This window comes from Perca flavescens, chromosome 6, assembly GCF_004354835.1.
Source record: "Perca flavescens isolate YP-PL-M2 chromosome 6, PFLA_1.0, whole genome shotgun sequence".
Taxonomy (NCBI): domain Eukaryota; kingdom Metazoa; phylum Chordata; class Actinopteri; order Perciformes; family Percidae; genus Perca; species Perca flavescens.
The window spans coordinates 7,301,173-7,327,060 of record NC_041336.1 but is presented as its reverse complement, the minus strand read 5'-3'; the positions used below and the strand labels follow the sequence as shown (position 1 = coordinate 7,327,060).

Sequence of the window (25,888 nt, the reverse complement as noted above, 5' to 3'; positions counted from 1 at the left end):
AAGTACCATGCCTTTTTTTTTTTTTTTTTTTTTATTCAAAGCTCAGTGCCTGGGCCCTGACATTTCCTCGGGCTAGTGTCAATAAAATAAATCGTATAAATCCGTCGCTGTCAACGGGCTTATCTGCTAATGTTAGCTACCGACCATTACCTCGAAACCATCCAGCAAATAGACGGTACCGTAGGGTGCCGTTACCTGAAACCCTGAAGTCCTCAGGGACCATGATGGTGGCCTGCGTCTTAACAGAGGTCAGGGGGGATTAGTCAGGAGAAGAGGGGGAAACGATGAGCAAATCCAGGCTGTTCAGATAACGATGTGCTAGATTTGAAGAGGAAAGACTCAATGCAGCTGGAATAGAAAGCTGCGAGGACGGAGATGAAGGATGGAATGAGAAAGCCATGCTTCACTTAACGGACGTGATTGTTTTGGCTCCATGTCAGTAGTGAAACCTGTGCACTCTCCCATCCTCTCCCATTAGACAGATGGGACTGTGGGTGAGTGGAGGGGTGAGGTTGGGAGGGCAGGGTGCTAAGCTGATGAGGAAATGGGGCAAGGTTTAGGCGTGGCAGTATGCAAGACTGGGCCAACAAAATCAATCGTCCTTCTTTCTCTTACTTTTAGTCCTATTCTTCATGCCTGTTTTCCCCTCTATCAAGCTATTTTCCTTCCTTTCCCTCTCTCTCCCTCCCTCCCTGTTTTTGGCAGGCACTGCACATCACATTAGACACAGCGAATGCTGCTGATGGATGCAGTGAAATGGATGGAGGGATTTGGAGGTTTAGGAGAGAGAGAGGCAGGGGAAGCTGCTCTTAGGTCAAAGCCATCTGGCTTGGCTTTGACCACCCGGATGCTGTTTGTGTGTTTTTGTTGTGTTGTATTGTGATGCCACTGGCCTGTCAGTTGTTGCATAAAAGCCCCGGCAGGCACATCAGCTCTGTGCTGGGTGCAGGTTTTCTTTTTGTACTTTTGACTATGACTCAGAACATTCAGTTTACATAACCATTTATGTGTTAAGTGAATTTTAAAGCGCTTGATCCTTCAAGGTTTTCACACATGGATGTTACTCTGCAGGACTCAAACTTTTATGCATTACGTAGCCTGAAGGTCAGGGCAAATTTAATGAGGTCTTGACAATTTCTTTAGCTTTCCAAAATCGTCAATTTTATGGTGGTGTTTTTTATGAATTCTTAAATATTTACAAATCTGCTATTTATGTGGTTTGATAAGATATCTTATTGCTCTCTGTCTTTTTATTGATTTTTATTTATATACTAATTGTATTTTGACACTTGCTATACAGTGTATATATAGCACTTTGTAAAGTGTTTTTTAAGGATGCCACAATGACTACGCCCATTTTGGGTAAAGACAATTTCTACATAAGCTTAAGTAACGTCCCTCAGATGCACTTCTCCTGTTTTATGGACCAAATATGGTGTCATCCATTTCCATTATTTGTGCACTCTTTGCCAATTTGGAAATGTGATTGCTCTGAAACCACAATATCATATACCCAGCCCATCTTTATGGGTGCCCCATTAGCTGATATGTGTATGTATTAGGGGTGTAAATGGCAAGTTTTATCACGATACAATATTATATTGATTATTTGGACACAGATACAATATTTGCTGATATCAGACTCTGCCACAATATGATTTTGATTCAATTCAGGGGCCTGCGAACGATATGAGACAATATCATATGCCCATTTAACACAATGGATTCCATTTATTTCAACCCCTCGAAAAGCAACTGAAATAGGATTTGACTGTTTTAAAGTGTGAATTTTCTAAATAAAGGCTAAAGATGAAAGAATATGAAAAGTTTTGATATTTTCATTGAATCAATGCAGATCAATGTATTGTTACACCCCTGGTCTGTCTGTCTGTCTTTCTTTATTTTTTTTCTGCTTCATACTCGTCTTATTTTACATGTTCTTTGTAATATGTAATGTTTTTATGATTAAAATTATAAAGGCCATACACCGAAAAGTTGTTCTGTGTCCTACGAGTGTTGCTGGAGTTTTGACCTCTCTCCAAAATCGGCGAATTCGACATTCACACCCACTTCACACCGTGATTGGTCAGCTGTGTGCAGGTGTGAAAGAAGCCAGGGTTTGAACTTCTCTTTCTAGCTCTTCTCTTTTTTTCATTCTTGACACAACTATTTCTGTCACTTTCTGGTGTGAAGAAATGAGTGCAACACTATGACTGTATGAGAGGCAGTCTGAAAATATGTGCACTTATCCCCATACTTATAGACGGTTATTGCGTTCCGACCCTCTGTATGACGCCCAGCTTTTTACTCAGCCTTCCGAACATGGCTGTTTGGAACAGCTATAAATACTTGCCTTCTGATGTCCTCAGACAACTTTGTTGTACAAGCTAGTTCTGTCCTAGCATAAACCAACCCTTGCAGCTGGTTCACACATACAGACACGAAGTGATTGTCCCTGTCTTTGAGTAGTTGAATTCACAAACAATCCCTGTGTAAGAGCTGCACATTTAAATTGTACTGTAAGTGTTAAAATATTAAAATCCTATTTGTTTGTTAAACACGTACCAGTGGACTACACCATAACTTAACTTTAAGTTAAAGGGATGGTTTGTAGTAATTTCACCTTAGGGTCCTTTGCACCATGACCTCGAGCCAACCAAACAAATGTTTTTTGGTATATCCAAGACGCCCAGTTCCAGGAATGCACTAATATTTTGTTGGTAGTACCAGTTTGCAACAATTGTTAGTTAACACTAAGTTGTAAACACTTTGGAAAAAATAATTAAAAACTTAGGATGGTGTACTTACAAACTCTCCAATGCCTTGTTTTATACAGTACAGAACCTACTTGTACTACTGTAGAAGTTTGGTACCATTCCAGGCATTATTAGTGGGGTAATTTACGAGATAGACCTTTGGTTCCATTAGCACCTGCACTAAGCCATTCGGCTGATAGCGCTAACTCGCTATCAGCTGCTAAGGACCCTACGGTGAAATTACTCCGAACCATCCCTTTTAACTTTTTTTTTCCTCTGAACTCAGCAGTCCTATTTGTAAGCCTCCATATATTTGGGTTAACTTCCCTATTAAAGACCGTGAAGCAGGGTGCCTGGGTAGCTCACCTGGTAGAGCGTGCGCCCGTATGCAGAGGCTCAATCCTCGACGCAGCAGCTCAGGGTTCAAGTCCGACTTGTGGCCATTTGCTGCCTTTCTTCCCCCCTCTCTTTCCCCCCTTTCCCGTCTACAGCTCTCCTGTCTATTAAAGGCTAAAATGCCCCAAAAATTTGATTTAAAAAAAAAAAAATGTAAGACCGTGAAGCGGACATCAGAGTTGGGGACTGCTGTTGAAGTCGTGTGGTTCGTTCAACCATGAAGCTCGCTCACATATCTAGGCCAGTCACAGTTAGTTCCCCTCTCTCCTAGATAAACGGCAACATCAAATGTGGGTTTGATGAAGGCTGTGGTTAGTGGGGCATGCTGGGAGAGAAAGCACGCTGTGTTTGCAGCACTCGTGTGGCCTTCAGCTGCCGTCCGTTGTAGACGTTATTGTCCCAGATCGTGCTTCCTCTTTAAAATTAATTGCCGGATTTGGTCGAGGAGCTGAGATAAAAAATAATCTAATTTCCTGGAACATTGGCCAAATAAGGTCACTTTGAATACAGATACCGTCTCCTCCAAACCTTTCTGCTTTTCTTGTGTTAGCCTAATTATGGCCGACAAACGGACAACCCTACATCAGTCTGTATTGATACCTCTGAGCATTCCAGTTACTACTCATTATGAATGTAACAACGGGTATCCAAGCCGTTTCTCCCCGAATGAATGAAGGAGAAACCTTTACATGGCAGCGTATTATTTAGTTACACTCTTTTGAAGTCTGAGCCTGTCTAGTTATCGTCCTGGGGACGATGTGAAGGTTAATGGAAAGTATTTTATGATCTAAAAGCCCATTTCCCCAGAACGTCTTTCTTAGACAGCTCTGACTGATGATGACACTTTGAACTCCCATCTGTCTTCCTCTCTCTTCTGGGGTTTGACCGATAATAAAAAGGTTTTGAATGCCATTATGAGTCTTTGACTGAAGTCACAGATGCTATATAGTCATTTTTAATAGCTATAAAGCTTATATTCTTTTTAACGTACAGTACTTGTTACTTGCTGCTGTATGCATTTTCATGTAAAGCACTTTTGTATTGCTCAGTACTAGCAGGTAACCTGAGTTGAGGCAAAGGAAGAGCACATGTTTGAGTGGTGCATTGCAAATCTTTTTACCTCCGCCCAGGTTTGTTTGGCTGTTTGTCAGCAAGATGACAGAAATACTACAGGCCCAATCTTCATAGAACTTGGTGCGAGGTTGTAATACAGACCAAGGAAGAACCCATTAAGTTTTGGAGCGGATCCGAATCACCCAAACGTTTTTTTTCACTCTTGTTAACATTGCGAGATAGGGCATGGCCTAGAGCCCTTCGAGTTAATACATGTGCTGGACAGTAGTTTTTAGCCCACCTGGAGTACATGTGTGTTGTTGACTCTCCGACGAAACGCTCCAAACTGCTCAAGTGTGAAAGCAAACTAAGGCTCTCTTGAATAATTGAAGTGTCTGTAAAAACCAAATTGCCTTTTCTCCCAGAGATGGAGAGGGAATCGCAGCTCAGTGTGTTAAGTTCTGCATTACTTACACATTGGTGCTTCTCTCAGGAGGATAGTCTCTCTGAAAATTTCATAGGCCGCATGCAGAGTGATTAAAATATGAAGCAGCTGAGCAAATGAGAGCGGGGGGGGATTATGCTGAGAACAGAGATGGAGAGAGGTGTAGAGTAAGAGAGGGAAAGATTAAGCAAAACACGAAGGGAGAGAGATGTAAAAGAGGCAGGCAGAAATGTGGCAAGCAAAAGAGATTAAGTGGGAGACAGAAAGTGACAGATGAAGAGTGGAGAGAGAGAGAAACGGCACAGAGGAGAGAGAATGTGATGAAGGGAGAGCTGGTAGCAGGCGATTGAGATGGATGGAAGGAGATGGGTGGATATAGATGGAAACGGAGGGGGAGAAAAGTTAAAGAGACCAGGTGAGAGATAAAAGGGCAGGAAGAAACAAACTGTTTAATGGAGGGAAGACAGAGAGGAAGAAAACAAAAGAGTAACCGAAGAAACTGAAGCATAAGGATCATAAATGGAGAAATGAGACACTTAAACAATTTTTTTTTTTTTTTTTTTTCTAGTCCCGCTCGGTGAGACTGTGATGCAGCAATCACACTCTGTTTAAAAGCAGAAGTGATCTGACACCTTTCTGGACTGAATTTAGACCAAAGAGAAGTAGCAGCGCTGTACGCTGTAAACTTTGAAAGCACACTCCGATAATAGGAACACCAAGGTTTAGAGAAATCGCTCTGCTCTCCTGTCAACATAGTTTTGTGTGCTTTGGTTTTAGGGGTGTTTTTTAAAAATAATTTGCACTCCATCCGTCAAGGCATGTCTTAATGCTACGGTGGGACACATTTTAGACATTTGTGTGCTTCAAACATTGTGGGAGTTCGGGGAACTTGAGTTTCTTCCAATGTTTTAGTCTATTTAGTAAAAACGTCTCTTCATATTAACTCAGCTGTTTAATGTGTGCTCCTTTCTGGCTGCCAAGACTGAAAAAAAAATCTCTGTATGTTGGAGGAACAGTTATGTGTTGGCTGTCCAGACCTGATCACCCAAAAATAGTAGAACCCAACTGATGTTCTTGTGTTTGAATAAGGGCAAATGTCTGTAGCAGGTTCAACATCTGGTGGAAAGACTGAAACCAGAAGGGTATAGGCTGTCTCAGCAGATTAATGAACATGGTTTTGGAGCTGGATCACATGTGTAATTTTGTATCTAGTCTAACTGTTCAGTGATGAGAACATAGACTCCAAAATCATACTTGATTAAACTGTTTGCTGACAATGAGAAACTTAATTTATTTCATTTTCTTCATCTTTTATTTCATTGCGCTCGTCTCTCTCCCTCTTTTTATCCTCTCCTTCACTCTCTTCCTTCAAAGTGTCGGCTTTAAACGCCAGCTGAATGAGGACCGTATTGATGTTTTACTTGTCTGTGGCGGACATGTTGACACTGCAATGAAAAACTAGGACAAATGTTAAAAAAAAAAAGAGCTGAAGCTTTATTTTTATATTTAGTTGTTTGTTGTTGTGCTTCATTTGTTCTGCAGTGTCTGAAAATGAGATATGCTTCGCTTCAAATGTGCTTTTATTTTGTGCATTTTGGTTTCACTTATGAAACACTTTTCGTTTTAAAGCTATAGTGCGTAGTTTGTCGCCCCAATGAGGAATTCTAAGTCATGACAACACCACTGTTGCATCCACATGACACAAGCCTTCTGTAATCGCGCATGCGCCCCCACCCCTCCTGCACAAAGTTGCTAGTAGCAAAGGAGGACAAGGTGGATTAAAAAAAACATGATGGACTCTTCGGAAGAGGTCATTATCTTCACTTAAGTTTCTGTGTGGGGAAAGTCGCAGGACGCCACAATCTTCTGAACATAGCCACACTGAGAAATCCAGAGAGAGTTGTGTGGAGCTGATAGTCTTAATTAGCTTTGGAGCAACTCATTTGGCAATGGCTTGAATGTAACGTACGTTCATTAATATAAAAAAAGTTATACACTAAAGCTTTAAAAAGAATATGGAGTCCAAAAAAACTGCATTGGTCACCAGTTAAATGTGTCGAGTTGATTTATTCTACAAGTCTTTAATGAAGTCTGGCGATGGATGGAATTTTAAAGTGGAAAGTGTTTACTCGGAAGCTGATAACCTAGATTTTCTTTCGAGGCAGACCAAGCAGAGTGTTTAGTACTGACAGAATGAGGGAGGCGGGGGGTGGGATGCATGAAGAGGGAGTGAGCACATGTAGGATGGTAGGATGGGACTCTCGTGGGCAACGTGACAAGAGAAGAAAAGAAGAGGAGGAAGTAGGGAAGGAACACAAGACTAAAACTGTACAGCACACGTGGCCCTGTGAGGCTGTTGCCATTAGAGAGGTGACAAATAGAGCGGTTTTCAATGGGCGTCCAAGGCTTGCATTGTGACCATGGCAACCACAGAAAACCACAACATTAGTCAAATGACATAGCAACTGATTTTACTGGTTCCCAAATTTCCTAAAATCTGGATCAAGAAACAATATATATGATGTTATTTAGCAAAATGGGCTTTATTATTGTATCCTATAGTTCATTATTTCCTCTATTTTAAGCTACAACCCACTCTATTTAGCTACATGGTAATGACATTGGTGTAGGTGTGTAGCAGCAGCCTGTAGTGTATGGTACAGGTTGTTAGTATGATGGGATGCAGCCGGTAGCCACAGTGGCTGCTGCAGAAAGTATCTTTACTTTACCTTTCAAATCAACATTAATACTAAGGTACAGATGAAGCTGATGGGAATTCATTTTTGGCGCTATCCTCTCAGGAACTGAGGAGTCAGGGGGTTAGAAAAGTCAATAGGATTTGTCCAATGTAGGCCATGAATGTGTGAAAAAGATGTCCTGGCAATCTATCTAATTGTTGTTAACATTATTTTAGTCTGGGTAGTAGTGTTGGACTGATTTGTTTCTACTTTCATCAGTCAAACCTTCATTACATCAGCTGAGATCGATGTCAACGTGACATGCTAGCAATAGCGTGTCTAATCAATGCTTCCAGCTGCACAACACAACCGCAAAGCTGCAACTTAACACAGTGATCAAGCACGTTGTAGGCGATGAGTTGAGTTCTGTTGCTCGAGGACATTTTGAAAGGAGGACAGGGAGATTTTTTTTTTGACGTGTGTTAGGGCTAGGGTTGGGTACCAAAACCTATGCAACCGTAGGAATGGGAACGGATTAGAACGCAAATTTCGGTTCCTCATTTCGGTTCCACTTAATGTGCCGACTGAAATATTTTCCCTCGGTCGCTCTGAAACGGACGTAAAAATATCCCCCTTTCTCTGTAGTCTACCGTCAGCTAGCTACCGTAAATGTAGGCTACTTTTAAAATGCCATATTTTCCCCCTGGGCTCACCAAAACGGACATAAAAGCATATTACGGCTACCACATCTATGTTTTTCAAGAATCTGTTTAGGAATCGGAATCGTTTTAAAAGTACCGGTTCGGCATTGGAATCGTAAAAATCCAAACGGTACCCAACCCTAGTTAGGGCTACAAAGCCGTTCCTCCAGAAAAAAGGAAATGCATAGCTTTCTGTTCCAAATCTTGCTGTTATAAAGGCTGATGTGATCAGGGCCGGGCAGAGAGGACAGTAACACAGACAACAGGAGACATTACTGTAGGGACACATGGCTCTCTATAGCATCCAGGCAGCGTGGAACACAAAGCCGGACACATGACGGCAACAAGGCAGACGTTATTCTGCATCTTGCTGTGCTGGCATGTTGATGACCATCGATAATGACATTACAGAGAGCGTGTGGTGAGAGTGTCTGCAGACTAGACCAAGACAGCTGATAGAACACTGCGGACTATAGAACTGCTTACAGTTGACACGTTTTCCCAAATTTTCAGTGCGTTTAAAGTAGAGCTGGGCAATATATCGATATTATATTGATCATCTTAGATTTTGGATATCGTAATATCATAATATGACACAAGTGTTGTCTTTTCCTGGTTTTAAAGGCTGCATTACAGTAAAGTGATGTAATTTTCTGAACTTACCAGACTGTTGTAACTGTGCTATTATTTGCATTTACCCACTTAGTCATTATATCCACATTACTGAAGATTATTTATCAAAAATCATCATTGTGTAAATATTTTGTGAAAGCACCAAAAGTCAACACTACAATATCATTGCTGTATCGATATCGAAGTATTTGGTCAAAAATATTGTGATATTTGATTTTCTCCATATCGCCCAGCCCTAGTTTAAAGTTAATGTTGCATCACCTGCATCAGTGTAATGTAAATAAAACAATAATCAATACACATAATGTGTGCATAATAATTGAATCCACTCAGGTAAAGTGCTTCCCACATACAGATCAGTTATCCAGTAAATGTGTAAATAAACCATCTTTTTAAAAGATAGACGACCCTTATACACTAATCTTCACTCTTTGATTAAAAAAAGACAATATTGACCACACACTAATTAATCAGTCGTAGCCTCATTTATTCATTAAATAAAGCAAAAGTTTATTGATCTTTAAAAAGGTGTTACCTGCATTATTTTGCCATTATCATTTATATTCGATGAAAATGGTCTCAGAATGACAATATTGTTTATCGCAATCATTTCTGGGACAATTTATCGTCCAGCAAAATTTGTTGATAAAGAGATTTAGATGTTTTGATTTGGTGTCAGTCACATAAACACAAAAAGTCTTTTTTTAGTACAATTCATGCACACATGTATACGTATACTCACTCCATTATTATTTTAATCTGTAGAAAGTTCCTGGTCGACTTTCTGTCTCTATATGGTCCCTGCTGAAACCATATAGAGAGGAGAAGGAGACCGCAACAGAGAAACGCACTGTACAGTAACTCATAGAACTGGGTCAGTGGAATCAACTTCTGATTTAATATTCAGTAAACTGTCTTCAGCTGCTTCACGCTTTTCTCACCGAGCCTGAGAAATGTGTCTCTCTGCAGTTCTTTACAGTATGTGTTGGTTTATTTATTTCCCCACTTTGCTGATTTTTTTTTTTTTTTTTCCTCATAGCATCAGAAAACTTGTCAAACTCTCAGACAGAGAAAGGGAGGTGAGCTGGGATTTACTGGAACAAATCCGTGATGATTCATCACATTTACATTATGCGTTTAGAAAAGTTTGACATTCTGTATTCTACATTATGTTTGCATACACGGCACTCTCACACAGCCGTCCTCTGTCACTTATTCAGTCACGCAGAAACACCTTTCCTCGGGTTAAAGTCAACTCCAGCTCACACAGCAGAAGACCAACCGATAACATGGATCAACCAATGAAGAACTGAGGAGGATACAAATGATACACCCTTTCATTGATCAACACTTTTAATTATAGATGGTCTTCCTCTCTGTGTCTTCAGGCCCAGCTGGAGGCCCAGAAGGCCACCCAGGACTTCCAGAGAGCCACGGAGGTCCTGCGGGCGGCCAAGGAGACCATCTCCCTGGCCGAGCAGAGGCTCCTGGAGGAGGACAGCCGGCAGTTTGACTCTGCTTGGCAGGAGATGCTGAACCACGCCACCCAGCGGGTAAGGGGGGGGGATCTGACACCAGAAAGAAGAACATTATTACAGATTTAGGTCTTTGTTGAAAATTTTTGTGTATATTTTGTACTTAATCGGTTTTTCTTTACATATTTTTTCAATTCTTTTTTACTTATTCTTGGCTTATTATCATAAACCTTCCATTTTCAGAGGTGCTTGTTGACAGTAGTAACTATGTCGCCTGTGATCGCAATCCTGTGCAAATCTGCCAAGTCTGTAATTTTTTAAGTAAAACATTCCACTGCAAATTACCGACCATAGTTCGCCAAACACAGAGTTCATGTTATAATATTAGTCCTCTGCGAGTCGGCTTCGCTGATTTGTGGTATTATTGTTGGCTGCATTGGCAAATATACATGAAAGTTTTTACATCTTATGAGGGGGATAATATCCGTAAGGTTGAGTAAAATACAGGCTTATCCTGTGCAAATAACACATGCATTGATAGGATTGTGCAACTGCTTGGTCTTCCTGCTCACTTACAGTAGTTACAGTGGGGGAAATAAGTATTTGACCCCTTGCTGATTTTGCAGGTTTGCCCACTTACAAAGAATGCAAAAATCTACAATTTTAATCATATGTACATTCTAACAGTGAAAGACAGAATCCTAAAGAAAATTCCAGAAAATCACATCATATGAATTTATTAAAATTGATAACCATCTGATGAGGAAAAACAAGTATTTGACCCCCTGGACAAACAGCATGTTAATATTTTGTAGAAAAGCCATTATTGGCCAGCACAGATGTCAAACGGTTTTTATAGTTGGTGACAAGGTTTGTGCACATTTCGGCAGGGATGTTGGCCCACTCCTCCCTGCAGACAGCCTCCAAATCATTCAGGTTCCGAGGTTGTCGCCTGGCAACTCAATTTTAAGCTCCCTCCAAAGATTTTCAATCGGTTCAGGTCTGGAGACTGGCTAGGCCACTCCAGAACCTTGATGTGCTTCTTCTTCAGCCACTCTTTTGTTGCTTTGGCGGTGTGCTTAGGGTCGTTGTCGTGCTGAAACACCCATCCTCGACCCATCTTCAGCTCTCTCACTGAGGGAAGGAGATGTCGGTCCAAAATTCCACGATACATGGCCCCGTCCATCCTCCCCTCAATACGATGGAGTTGTCCCGTCCCCTTGGCTGAAAAGCACCCCCAAAGCATGATGTTGCCACCACCATGCTTGACGGTGGGGATGGTGTTCTTTGGGTTGTACTCGGTGTTCTTTGCCCTCCAAACACGACGAGTTGAGTTGAGGCCAAAAAGTTCTATTTTGGTCTCATCTGACCACATCACCTTCTTCCAGGCCTCTTCTGAGTCGTCCAGGTGGTGAATGGCGAACTTCATGCGGGCCTGTACATGTTTCTTCTTGAGCAGGGGCACCTTTGCGTGCGCTGCAGGATTTCAATCCATGACGGCGTAGTGTGTTACCAACCGTTTCTTTTGTAACTGTGGTCCCAGCTGCCTTCAGTTGATTCATCAGTTCCCCTTGTGGTTTTGGGATGATTCCTCACCGTTCGCATGATCAGGGACACCCCACGAGGCAAGATCTTGTGTGGAGGCCCAGACCGAGGGAGGTTGGCGGTGGTGTGGTGCTTCTTCCATTTCCTGATAACTGCACCGACAGTTGATCTTTTTCTCTCAAGTTGCTTTCCGATTCTCTTGTAGCCCATCCCAGCCTTGTGCAGATCAACAATCTTGTCCCTGATGTCCGTAGAGAAAGCTCTTTGGTCTTGCCCATGGTGGTGATGTTGGATGCTGGTTGTTTGGGTGTTGACAGGTGTCTTTTATACAGGTAACGAGGTGAGGCAGGTGTATTTGATGTAGATAATTGGTTCGGATTGGGGCTGTGTCTTAAAGAAAGACTAACTGGCTTGTAGGAGCCAGAATACTTGCTGTTTGTCCAGGGGGTCAAATACTTGTTTTTCCTAATCAGATGGTTATCAATTTTAATAAATTCATATGATGTGATTTTCTGGAATTTTCTTTGGGATTCTGTCTTTCACTGTTAGAATGTACATATGATTAAAATTGTAGATTTTTGCATTCTTTGTAAGTGGGCAAACCTGCAAAATCAGCAAGGGGTCAAATACTTATTTCCCCCACTGTACATTTTTTTTCCGCAAAATACGAAAGTTGAGGGAGCACAAAATACATATAACTCAAGTGGGTGGCTGACGGTGAGTTCTGATTGGCCGTTACAGGTGATGGAGGCGGAGCACACAAAGACGAGAAGCGAGCTGGTGCACAAGGAGACGGCGGCCAAATATACGGCAGCAATCGGCCGCATGAAGCAGTTGGAGAAAAAACTCAAACGCACTATCAACAAGTCCAAGTAAGTGCCTCAGTCTGCTGTTGCACTGCAACAACAACAACAACATCAGGTTTTACAGCTTATTGATGCTGTGACAGAGAGGGAAAGAGTGGGTAACATGCACTCTGGCAGCCATATTGGAGCTCTGCAGCTTCTAGAGCTGAGAGCATTTTCACTTTTAAAACCTGGTTGTTGTTGTAAAGTTTAAGGGCCACTGTTTTAGAATAAAGTTGACAATTTTGAGAATAAACAAATATTGTGAGGAAAAAGTCAAGAAATTAAAATCAGTCTGAATATCTTTCCTTTATTTGACATGTTGATTGTTTTAAACTGTTTACTAAATATTATGACTTGAATATTCTGACTTTTTTCTTGAAAAAATTTGAAACTTTTTCCACAAAAAATAAAATACAACTTTATCCCCAAATGACTTTATTCTGGTAAGAAAGTAACTTTTAATAACACAATAACACATTGTCCTACTGTACTTCCACCAAAGTTCCCGACTCAAACGTTTCATTTCAACGTTAATTTGATAATTGTGACTGCAAATGCTGTGTTGCTGTTGAATCTAATCAGTGCTTCTTAGCTAGCACATAATCCTATATATTGTGCTAACATTAAAAACCATAGTTAAGGTCGACTTGACAAGCATGTTCCAGGGTTAAAAATGTTGTGTATTTAGAAACTTAAAACTACCTTATCAAAGTATTTATTTGAGATTACTGAATGGAGCTACACCACAGTCATACACATTTTCAGCTATCAGAATACTTTATTTATAAATTGTTTAGTTGTAGTTGCTCACAGTCAAATTCAAGGTTACAATAAGAGTAGGAGAAGAGCGAGTCAATAAGTGTATAAAGTAACATAATGTACCATAGCTACAGTGCAAGAAATAACAACGTTAAGTAGAATTAAAGTAAGATTAGGTTAAAACGATGATGTTGCTAAAACAGTGGATTGTACAAATGCTTTTGTAGTACATTGAGATGTGAGCTAGATCTACAAAAAAAAAATGAAGCTCTAGTTTCTTGGCTGGTTTTATATTTAGACATTATGACTGGCACGTGGTCACAGCGAGGTGCCGTGCCTCGAAACCAGACTGTCGGTGCACAGCTGACTGCCGCTGGGTGATGAGCCACCGAAACACCTTCTAATTAGGGCTGGGTTGAAATAATCGATTCTCCAATTAGAATCCGTCTTTTCTTTCAGTGATCTGATACCAAGTAATAAAATCCAGAAATCAAGCAGGGAAACGTGTTCTCAGTCCTAACCACATCCACCTGCTTTGTTTATTTAAAACAGTCAGATGTTAAAGAGGGAAGTCTGATTATAGTCTGTTACAGTCACACGGTGATGCTCCCCTGTAATATCACAAGTTTAACACGTGTTTTAGCTGCCATCCCAAAACTTCAAAATGAGTCATGCTCCAGGTGACATCTGTGAAATGAAAAAATGACGAATAGAAACTCCAGGAATTCCCCTCTGCAATATTTCTCATCACCTCTTGTTATGTCTGCACAAGACTGAGCTCATTTCTCACACAGTTTTAAAAAATTTGAGAAGAGAAAAATTGTCATTCATTGGCTCTTTTTTTTTTTTTTTTTTTTTTTTTTTTTTTTTGACTTATTCACTGATTTGTCACTTTAAAATACCCACATTTAAAAAAATAAAAAAAAACAAGCTAGAGATAATGAAAATACATTTTCACCTGAATTGTGTGTCTGCAAATTGGTTGTGCTCTCTGCTGCAGAAACAGTTTAGACTAATGTAGCTCAGAAAATGCTATTGGTATTGAAATGGGAGGATACAAATGAGAAATGAGAAGCTGGATTCCCTCGAAGGAAGTTAAAGAGAAGATGGTTGTTTGTAAGTTTATTTGATTAGGACAATGCACATTAATCAACATTTCTGTAAATGCGCCAGTGTTAGCCAGTGGGCTAATTTTCAACTGTAGTCCTAGTATGCATGTCTTTATGTTAAACTGCACTCTGTTTGCACTGCAGTTTTTTTTTTTTTTATTTTAATAATTTATAGAAGCCCAGGAACACTCAAACTTCGGGTATCTGAACATCCAATGGAAACGCAGTTCATGAAGGCACTGACGATGACATCGCATCTCACTTTCTTTTCATTAACGGGCTGTCAAGACCTTGAGGTTCATTAAAGCGGAGAATTTAGAGCTCAGGGGGAACGTTTCAGAACTTAACCGTCAGTAAAACTTAACTTTAAGTTCTGAGGAGTTGCATAAGACCCTCCCTGAATCCCCACGTCTATAGCTTATCGCTCAGAGCGTGTAATAGGCCGTGTCAGCCTCCCACTGTTAGTGATGCTTTCCAGAAGTGCATCTCTGGCCGAGTCCAGTGAATGTACAGACTTGCTGACAGTGATAGATTAACCGTTACTAAAAAGTCTGAAACAGTATTTCAAAGATGGCTAAAGCCCCTTTTCCAGCTGGACAAAAAAAAAATAAAAAATATCTGGCTTTTGTCTATTAGGAAAGGTTACAATCTGCATTCATTCCCAAGACAAACAACTCTGCAGTTTTACTTTTTTTACTCAGCTAAAGACGGGGGCGTCGGACTGGGGGGAAAAGGAGGACTGAGGACCCAGGGCCCTGATGTGAGAAGGGCCCAAAAAGATACTAGAATGAATAGCTGTTGAGGGGCCCATAGAAGATGCCTTTCTACAGGGCCCAGAATTTGGCTAAAGATAGTAGTTGCTTGGCAGATTCATAGTTAACCTACAAATCATAATGATCAGTTAATAAAATAAAATGCTTTGTTAAAGCTTAATCCAACCAACTGCATAAACAGTATCTTAAAATCACTTCCCCTCAATCAACTACAACATAAAAATGATGCTTAAACGTTGCTCTAATAATCAGTAACAATAAACCAATAATCCTCTATTATTATTATTATTATTATTATAATAATAATAATAATAATAATAATAATAATAATAATAATAATACTCAGGGCCAATTTTGGCACTTCAAGTGCATTTTGCTGATATTTACATACTTTTATTGGAGTAAAACTTTGAATGCACTGCAGGACTTGTAGTGGAGTATTTTAACTTTGTCGTATAGCAGATGTAAAGAAAGCATCTGAATCCTTCTTCCACCAACTCCACATTAGTTATATTGTCAATTCTATACTTGAAAGGTCACTGAAAGCAGGTATGGGGACGTATTCTTTTTATAAAGCAGAGTATAAAACCTGTATTTCTTACTTGTGACTTAACAACCACTTGGTTCAGTATAATGGTTTTTGTTTTTCTGGATCCAGTCTTGGTGAATTTTCGGCTGCAGCCCTGCTGTGTGTCACCTCAGCAGGTTGTTAATCCGCTCTGCATCGTTCACTCATCCAACATCGCAGCGCCTTTATCTCGCTCTCCTCCGCCGGGTTGCCATGGTGATGATGTGCTCTTCTTCTGGGTCTTTTTCCCCTCCGATCTAACCGTCTCTCTCTCTCTCTCTCTCTCTCTCTCTCTCTCTCTCTCTCTCTCTCTCTCTCTCCTGACCTCTCCTCCTCTGCAGGCCCTACTTTGAGATGAAGGCGAAGTACTATCTGCAGCTGGAGGTACGTGACAGCGGCTCAGCTGCAGGTTTTTTTTCTTTCTTCCTCCCGCTCGACCCCATTGATCCCCTCTGAATGTTACGAGGCCACTGTTATGTCTGCCACTGTTGACGTAGCTGTGCTCGAGCTCGACCAAGGGCGAAAAACCTCGACCCGAACCTTGAGAATCTGTTGACTCGCCGTGTCACGCTGCATGCTGTTGTTAAGTCTGTGCTTTAGGCTGTGAGCTGAGGGCTTTTTCTCTGACTCAGCACAAATTGCAGCTGTTAACAGTTTGTCAGAGGTGGGATGAGTACACAAATAACAATAAGTAAAAGTACTGTTACTTTGAATAACTTTTACTTTAAGTACAAGTAAAATTACCGGTATAAAAATCTACTCATGTGAAAATAAAAAGTAGTATACTTTTTTAAATTTATACTTTTTTAATATCTTATAACACACTTTTGATTTTAGTTTGTTGACAGATACAAAACACTGTTGGAGACCTTTTTATATTAACTTTTTGTTTTGGTAACACTTGAGTTGAAGGTATCTACATTAGAGTGACATGACACTGTCATGACACATGAACCCTAACCCTAACTTGTCATGACAAAAAACGAATGAGAAGCGATATGTCATAAATGTTTATGACTTGTTTATAATGTTTATGACACGTTCATGACAGCGTCATGTCACTCTAATGTAGATACCTTCAAGTACAGTGTAGCCCTTTTTGTTTGACTCAGTGACGGATGTAGTTTTCAAAATGTATCAAAGTACAAACAACAGATTTTAAAAACAACTTTAAAAAGTAAAAGTGCACAAAACTCCTAAATTACAGTAACGTGAGTAATCCATTTTGTTACTTTCCACCTCTGGGGTTTGGTAGCAACAAAGAGCACTGTGACCGTTAACATTGGCGTGGGTGCTGTTAATCCATTAAGCATCAGCTAATAAGTTAACGAATGTAGCATTGCTTCGATTTTGGCTGCCTGTTTTATCCTATGGAGTCCTGAAAGTCCCGAAAGTTAATCTTTTTTTTTTTTATCTTGCACATAAGTTCATTTACTATAAATTCATATGCGTTTCTCACAACTTCAGACCTTATACTGACTATGCTTCAGACGCACACAGCGCCCATGTAATGGAGAGAACTAATCGAGCTAAAAAAAGTTTTATTTTCTACGGCGCCCCAACAAGATGATAACCTGTGCACGCAAGATACAACATATCACCTTATGGGACTTTAGAGGCTCCAGAGTTTTTCATATAAACTCCACAGCGCTGTTGAGATCCATCTGGCAATGCAACACTAGGAAATCTCTAAGAAAAATGTATCTTTAGAGAGATGTTTATGTTTCACTACTTCCCAAAGAATGCACCTGCAGTCAGCTGTGATTTGCAGCAGTTGCAGTGGATTCCAATAGAGACCCAGTGTCAAAACATATCAAAATATCTACCGCGGTATAATCCACCTTTCTTCTGTTGAGTCATGTGTTCAACACTTTTCACAACATTCACACTTTTCCCCACAACGGAGTTTAATACACAGCGGCATGTCACAAAGTAGCTTATTTATTGGAATAAATCTCCAATCATCAATTATTTGAATCATTGGAACTTCAAAAAACCAGTCTACAAAGCATGGCCTTTTACTTCACCATTGTTTTTACTGCTTCGATGCTCTCATTTCCAGTGCTAAATGCCAGTGAAGTCGGCTAAACTATTTGCTTTTTTACAATGAAAGAAAATCTATATCTAAGTGTTCAAAGTATTGGCCCAATGTGGTGATTCAAAGTCATGGATGTTTTCGATGCTGTGTTTGACTCTGGGTCTTTTGGAATTTCTGAATCTGTCGTTAATCCAAGCTGACAACAGCTGTGGTTGTCCACGAAGAATCAGCCCATGTTTTAGAGATGTTACTCATCACCTACAGGTGACTTGTGAATCTGAAAAGACCGAGATATGTACACATTGTTTTGACAGATTTATAAAGCCGCACTTACACCTGATTCTGTTTTTATAACGCTCAATCACGAACGAGCCACATGTCCTCTCCCACTGTTGGCCATAAATAGATGTAGAAACACACGGAATTATTGATACTGTTGATGCAAGATTCCAGAATGAGTATCTGTGCAATCTGGCGGCGTTTGTTTTCCATCTGTAGTCCACGATCTTCCTCATCACCCCTCCTCTCCTCCTCCTCCTCCCAGAACCTGAAGAAGAACGTGGACGAGCGGCAGGCCAGGCTGTCTCAGGCCAAAGGCGAGTATAAGACGGCGCTCAGGAACCTGGAGAAGATCTCAGACGAGATCCACGAGCGACGGCGGAGCTCCACGATGGGCCCCCGGGGGCGCGGCGTGGGCGCCGAGGGGGACAGCGTTTCCGGGGACGACATCTCCAGTTTTAAGATGGAGTCAGACGGAATGTCCAGTGAGTACAGAAACACAGTCATTCTACCTTCTCACGCTTCACCGCAGGGCTCCTCAAAGTCCAGACCACGGTCCGCATCCGGACCAAGTGGACCCGTCCTACACCTCGCCTTATGAATACAGTACCTTAGGAAGTGGAACGCTTTTCTATTTGGAAATCAATTTCTCTCCATCAATAAATTGTTAGTGGAGTTGTATAACAAAAAATCGACAAAAACGTCCAAAAAAAAGGCATTAACCCTTGTCTTGTCAACCATGCACGTTTTTTTTTGTCCAAACTTTAAAATTGAACCTTTTTTTTTTTTTTTTCAACGTTTTGGTCATCTTTTTCGACAATTGTCACTTTTACCAATGTTCCTGAAGCTTTTCATGCTGTTTTTGTCACTTTTATACAAGTTGTTATACAATGTTTTTGTCGTTTTTTTTTTTTTTTTTTTTTTTTTTTTCGTGCCTTATTATGTTTGTGGTTTTTTCCCCCACGTTTTTATAGCTTTTTTTGTCACTTTTTTCAACGATCTTTTATCAATTTTTTTTTGGGGTCTATTTCTGATATAGAAACTTTTGGAAAGTGGGTCAAATTTGACCCGAGGACAACAGGAGGGTTGGAACATTGAAAAAATCGCAACAAAAAAGTCAAAATAAGGGGAAGAAAAAAATCCGTCAAAAAGCAGCTAAAACTTCCTTTTACCCCACTGAAGCTGAGAATACTGCTGTACTTTTTGCATGAACCTAAAAAAGAAGGTACCGTTGGGCACCAGTACCAAATTCCATGTAACGTTACCCAAATTGGTACAAAAGTTGAGCAGGAAAACCAAGTACTCAACTTGAATAAATGTTGCTTAGTGAGTTCATTAAATGTTGTTTTGTTATTGCCAATTGTTCGGGACCTCTGACCTGGAATTAAAATCAGATGCAGACCTTTTGAGTGATATGTTTGAGAACTCCTTTTACACTTAGTGCTCTTTGGTCGTGGGAGTGACTCCGATGTTTGTTCTGATGAGATAAAAGGCTAATTTGTAAACCTTTCCATCTCACTGCTCTGCGGTCGACCTCGACAGTAACAGCTGCTGACATTCTAAATGTCAAGGTTCTGCTGGAATGAGATTTAGTTGTCGTTTTGTTCTCATTTATTCTCCTTTAGTGTTAAATGGTGTAGGCAAAGTAACGTTTACAATAGCACAGGTGGAACATGTTATATGTGAGAGGTAAAAAGATCGGCAAATGTATTCCTTCAGCAGAGATGGATTTTTGTAAGCCTCTATTGCTTTGTGCTGATGAAAAGATCAACACTGTGGCTCTTGCAAAGCTGCTATTCCACCTAGAAGCACTTGTGATGTAAAGAGGAGCGACGCTGACGTCGGTATATAGGGTTGAGAAAACTCAGAGCTTTTTTCCCCTGTTTCCATGAATTCCTGATTTGTGATTCTTGGAAAGTCTGACAAGGGCCAAAGTGTCAAAGGAGTTTAGAGAAAAACCAAAACGACTGCAGGACAGCAGACTGATTACTGATTACATTAAAAGCTGGACTTAAAAATTAGTTTAAACGTAGAATTGGGTGTCAAGGCATTTGCTTTAAATCTGCCGTGAAGTGAGACACACGGAACGGAAAGCAGATAACTCAAAGACTGTAGTCGAGCTGCAAAGATGAATCGATTAACCGATATGAAAAAAAAAAAAGGTCCAAATTCTCTGATTCCAAGTTCCTAAATGTGAATATTTTTCTAGTTTCTTCACTCATCTGACAGTAAACTTACAGTGCTCAGCATAAGTGAATACACCATGCTAAAGTTGACTAAAAAGAGGAATAAAAAAATCATCTTTTGGAAATTGATCTTAATGCCTTCATTAAAAGAAAAAGAAGAAACATCCAGCCTTTAAGGACACCAATTTTCTATGTGAATGAATAATGTATTTTAAATAAATAAATGTTCTTCCTTAAAATACAGGGGCCATAATTCCCATAGAGGCAGGCAGATTTTTATTTTTAAAGGCCAGTTATTTCATGGATCCAGGATACTATGCATCCTGATAAAGTTCCCTTGGCCTTTGGAATTAAAATAGCCCCCCCACATCATCACATACCCTTCACCATACCTAGAGATTGGCATGGTGTACTTTCCATAATATCATCTCTCAATGCAAATCAAACCAGCGATTAGGCTAACTGAAATAAAAGCATGATGTGGGGCTATTTTAATTCCAAAGGCCAAGGGAACTTTATCAGGATGCATAGTATCCTGGATCCATGACATAACTGGCCTTTAAAAATATAAATCTGCCTGCCTCTATGGGAATTTAACATAGGGGTGTACTTACTTATGCTCCCTGTATTTTAAGAACTTTTATTTATTTACGATACATTATTCATTCACAAAGAAAATTGGTGTCCTTAAAGGTTGGATTTTTCCTTTTTATTTTTAATTTTTTTTATTAAGGCATTAAGATCAATTTCCAAAAGATTATTTTTTTTTTTAGTCAACTTTAGCATGGGTGTGTAAACTTATGCTGAGCACTGTATATCTTTGAGTTGTGGACAAAACAAGACATTTAAAGACCTCTTCTTGGGCTTTGGGAAACACTGATCCACATGTTTAATCATTTTCTGACATTTTATGTCAAACCACTAATCGATTAATTGTGAAAAAATAATTGACAGATTAATAGACCGTGAAAATAATCCTTAGTTGCAGCCCTGCTGTAAAGAATCAAGCACTCTAGTCACTCCTGTTGGGAAGACACAGCCGGGGGTCTATCACAAAAAGAAAATGTAAATGTACCTTCTGCATCGTGTTGGCCTCAACTCCAGAATAAATTGGGTGTCATTACCGTGGCAACAGCAGAGCAGTGGAGACTCGACGCTGTGACTACGAGCTGACCTTAATGTGCCGCTGTGGCTGAATATAACAGCAGACGCCGATGGTGCGTTTGGGTGCTTTGATTTATGTCGGGTAAAATGAAACCCCTCCGCTGGGAGTGATGTGACAGTTCAGAGTCCTCTCGGCTCTATTTATATCTCTGTTTGCACACACTCACACTTCTTTTCTTCTTCTTCTTCTTCTTCTCCACATCTTTTCCTCTTTTTACTATCACAATGCTTTCATCCCTCCTTTGTCTTCTCACTTCTTCCCTCTCCCCTTGTCCATCTTTTCCCATTTCTCCTTTGTTCCTTTTCTCCTCTGATCCTTTTTCTTCTTTCTATCTCTCTTTTCACTCTTTGTACTTTCTTTTTAACGTCCAACTCTTTCCATCCGTATCTTCTTTACTCCTTTTCCCTCCATTCCTTTCTACCTTCTTCCATCTTCACCTTTTTGTTTCCTTTTTACATCATCCTTTCCCTCTCAATTTCCCTCTTCCACATCACAATTTATCTCCAAATTCTTTCTTTTTGTCTCCCTCTCCTTTCTGCGTTTCCATCTTCCCCTCCTCTTTCCTTCACTTCCTGCAGTGGCGTCGGTGTGTTTCGACGACGAGGCCTGTGGCGGCGGCGGCAGCAGCGTCATGTCGGAAGAAGACTCGGAGACTCGCTCCACGTGCAGTCTGGGCTCCTCTCCTAGCAGCCCTCAGGAGCTCCTGTCGCCCTGCCCCTTCGCCAGCTCCTCCTCCTCTTCCTCCTGCGCGTCGTCCTCTGCCTCTCCGTCACCCACTCCCTCCACCTCCTCCTCCCCCCCGTCTCCCCTGTCGAGGCCCTGCAGCCTGGACCTGCCCAGCACCGTGTCGCTGTCCGACTTCGGCCTCATCTCGCCGGTGCTCGGGCCTCGCAGCGAGTGCAGCGGAGCGTCGTCGCCAGAATGCGACCTGGAGAGAGGTGGGTGACCATATCTAGTCTCATATCACCATAGTTGAACTGCGTCCGTTAGAACCAATAGCAGCCATTTTAAAAAGCAGGTCGTAGGTTTGTAGACGGGTCTGCTGTGCGTTAGTAGTACGGTAGGTATAAGAAAACCACAGTATGTGCGTGTGCCATGTTTTGAAGATATAACAGCGAGGCTGTTTTGTCAAACAGTAAGTGAGAAGACTACGGTATATGAGACATGCAATAATACAGTCAAAATATTTGACTTTTTCTCTTAAAGGAACACGCCGACTTATTGGGACTTTAGCTTATTCACCGTAACCCCCAGAGTAAGACAAGTCAATACATACCCTTCTCATCTCCGTGCATGCTGTAACGCTGTCTGACGGCTCCAGCATTAGCTTAGCCTAGCACAGATACTGCAGGTAACTGGTTCCAACTAGCCTACTGCTCCGAATTGTGACAAAATAACGCCAACATGTTCCTATTAACATGTTATGATTTTAGAGTCACAGCGTGTACAAAAAACAACGTAACATGAGACACAGCCATCTTCTAACAGTAAACAAACCGGGAACTATATTCTCAGACAGGCTTGCTGCGAGCATATCACTCCGCCCAAGTACTATATTCTTCCGCCTGAGAATATAGTTCCCGGTTTGTTTACTGTTACAAGCCGGCTGTGTCTCATGTTACGTTGTTTTTTGTACACGCTGTGACTCTATAAATCACAACATGTAAATAGGAACATGTTGGCGTTATTTTGTCACTTATTCGGAGCAGTAGGATTACTGGAACCATTCACATTTCATTTTCCAGTGTGGCCCTTAGGAAACTGAGTTTGACACCTCTGTGCTATACTAGGACTTTTTTACAACATACTATACTATGACATGTTTATGACTTTTTCTGACATACTATACTATGACTTTTTTTTTTTTTTTTTTTTTTTTTTCATAACTTTTGTCTTTTTTCAAAATACTGTACTATAATTTTTTTTAAATGTTTTTCAACATACTATACTATGATATTTTTTTGCGACCTACTATACTATTACTTTTTTTTGTTGCTTTTTTTTGACATGCTATACTATGACTTTTTTCGGACATACTATTTTTTATTTTTTTTTACTTTTTTATGACCTACTATACTATGACATTTGTATGACTTTTTCCGACTATACTATGACTTTTTTTTTTGTTTTCGACATAACTTTTGTCTTTTTTCAAAATACTGTACTATACATTTTTTTTTTTTATGTTTTTCAACATACTATACTATGATATTTTTTTTTTTTTTCGACCTACTATACTATAACTTTTTTTTACGACATACTGTACTGTGACTTTTTTATGAATCTTTCGACAAACTATACTATGACTTTTTTGACATTTTATTACATCATTCAGAATGCATCTTCCCATCAAAGCTAAAAAATGTAGTCTTAAATAAGTAATGCCATCATGCTCACGTCTTCCCTGGCCTTGGGCTGTGCTGCAGGTGACCGGGCAGAAGGTGCAGAAGGGGTTCTGGACAACGCCCCGGCCTCCAACAACAACAACAACTCCACTTCAAGCACAAAGAAGAGCTTCAGCCTGGAGGCCCGCTTCAGCTTCCTCAACCTGCGCCGCCCCCGCACCGACAAAAACACGGACAACTGTTCCCAGAAGGCCACAGGCGGGCAGACTCTGGTCTTGGTCAAAGGAGTCTGAGGACCAAAAAGAGGATTTTGACCCAAACTTTCTGATAAACAGCTGTTTATCTAAGCTACCTGGCACAACTGCACTCCATTTAGAAACTCCACAGTCAGAGAGAGACTTTGAATGTCACAGTTGGTGTATATAAAGTTTCCTGTACATCTTGGCAAGTGTTGTTACTCCCATTTCCTTTATGAAGGACATTGCACCTTTTGGACTCTCATGCCTGAGAAATAAAGACTGAATACTGTTGTGTTTCAAATGTGTCGGTTAAGGGGGATGGAATTAAAAAGATGGTTAGAAATGATTCATGTTCATATTTGTTTGTTATTTTTCCACTAAAAGCTGGAAAGGCTTCTGTCACAAAAGCAAAAGTATATTAGCTGTCTGAGAACGGCATCTATGAAATAAATGGGTTGGTGTAACTGTTTATCAAAATTAAGAATTCATTACTGTTAAATAGCACTTGGCATACTGTAAACCATGCAGAGGTGATCTTAAAGGAATCTTATGTGAAAATGTTTAATAAATAACTGGTCTCTTAACCTGCTGTACACTCCTGTATTTGATATGTAATGGTGTATTTTCTGAAGTTATGTATGTAAATGTTCAGGTTTAGGCACTGTGAACCCTCCAATGTTAAAAAAAAAAAAAAAAGCTGTTTATTTTTCATATAAAGTATAATTTAGTTTTTGCCACCATGATGATTGTTAAAAATGTACATCTATCTGTTGCAAACACAGCAAAGTTACTGATATGTAAACAAAAAACGTGGCCTTTCGATAAGTCCCATTGCAGGTAAAAATAGAAATGGCTGCATGTAATTACTTATGACAAAATGTCACAGCCCTCTATAGTTTAAAGCGAAACGATTGCATTGTTTATTTGTTTAGGTGAGGAGGAATACTATCTTGGGTTTCTTTAAAGAGCAAAGGGAACAAAATGTTCCTGCAGTTTACCATCAAAAGACCTAAACCAACAAAGAGTCCGCGCATCTCTCGACTTCCCTACTCCAAGCCCGTTGGGTCCTGCGGAAGATGTACATGAAAGGTTGAGATTGTACAAAATGATGAACATCTGCCTAATCTGCATTATAGCAACAATTGTGAGGAAAGGTTCTTTCTTTAGTCTGTGTATTATGTGTGTGGACAAAATGTGATATCTGCATATTTCCATATATCTGTGTCACTTTTTGATGTGGAATTTAGGACAAGAACCCACTCCCCCAACCAGCCTGCTCTCTCATAACTATGTGTGCAGTTGGTGTTTAGTCCTCTGCATCGTCTCTCAGCAGCTAATGTGCCTGTTTTTCAGATGAAGAGTTAAATAAACGGATGTGTGCTTCATTGTCATTCATTGTCATTGTCACACTTGCTCATAAATATATAAAAAAATCGTAATATAGTATGTCAAAAAAGGCCATGGTATAGTATGTTAGAAAAAGTCATAAAATAGTCATATATAGTATGTTAGAAAAAGTCATAGTAAAGTATTATGAAAAAATTCATAAAAAGTGTTGGGGGAAAAAAGTTATAGTATATTATGTCAAATTTTTATATAAAAAAAAGTCATAAAATAGTCGTTTTATTTAGTATGTCTGACAAATTCATAGTATAGTATGTCAACAAAATGTCGGTAAAAGAAATAAAAAGGTCAAAGTTTAGTATGTCGAAAAAAGTCATAAAAAAGTCATAGTATAGTATGTCGTAAAAAGTCATAGTATATAAGTCGTAAAAAGTCATAGTAGTAGAAAAAAAGTCATAAAAAAGTCAGTATAGTATGTCGGAAAAATTCATAAATAGGTAATAGTATAGTATGTCGAAAAAAAAAAGTAGTATAATAGTAAAAAGTCATAAAA

General features: G+C 40.0%; 1 protein-coding gene across 1 annotated transcript in view; it reads left to right on the top strand.

Moving 5' to 3' along the window:
- sh3bp5b (SH3-domain binding protein 5b (BTK-associated)) overlaps positions 1-25,382 on the top strand; it is a 45,498-nt gene extending 20,116 nt beyond the window's left edge. The window contains exons 4-9 of the mRNA XM_028580299.1: positions 10,051-10,215; positions 12,424-12,554; positions 16,081-16,123; positions 18,322-18,541; positions 21,986-22,345; positions 23,834-25,382. Of these exons, the coding sequence (XP_028436100.1) occupies positions 10,051-10,215; positions 12,424-12,554; positions 16,081-16,123; positions 18,322-18,541; positions 21,986-22,345; positions 23,834-24,045 (1,131 nt within the window). The 3' untranslated portion in view covers positions 24,046-25,382. The remainder of the gene's footprint in view (positions 1-10,050; positions 10,216-12,423; positions 12,555-16,080; positions 16,124-18,321; positions 18,542-21,985; positions 22,346-23,833) is intronic.
- Positions 25,383-25,888: the final 506 nt, after the last annotated feature.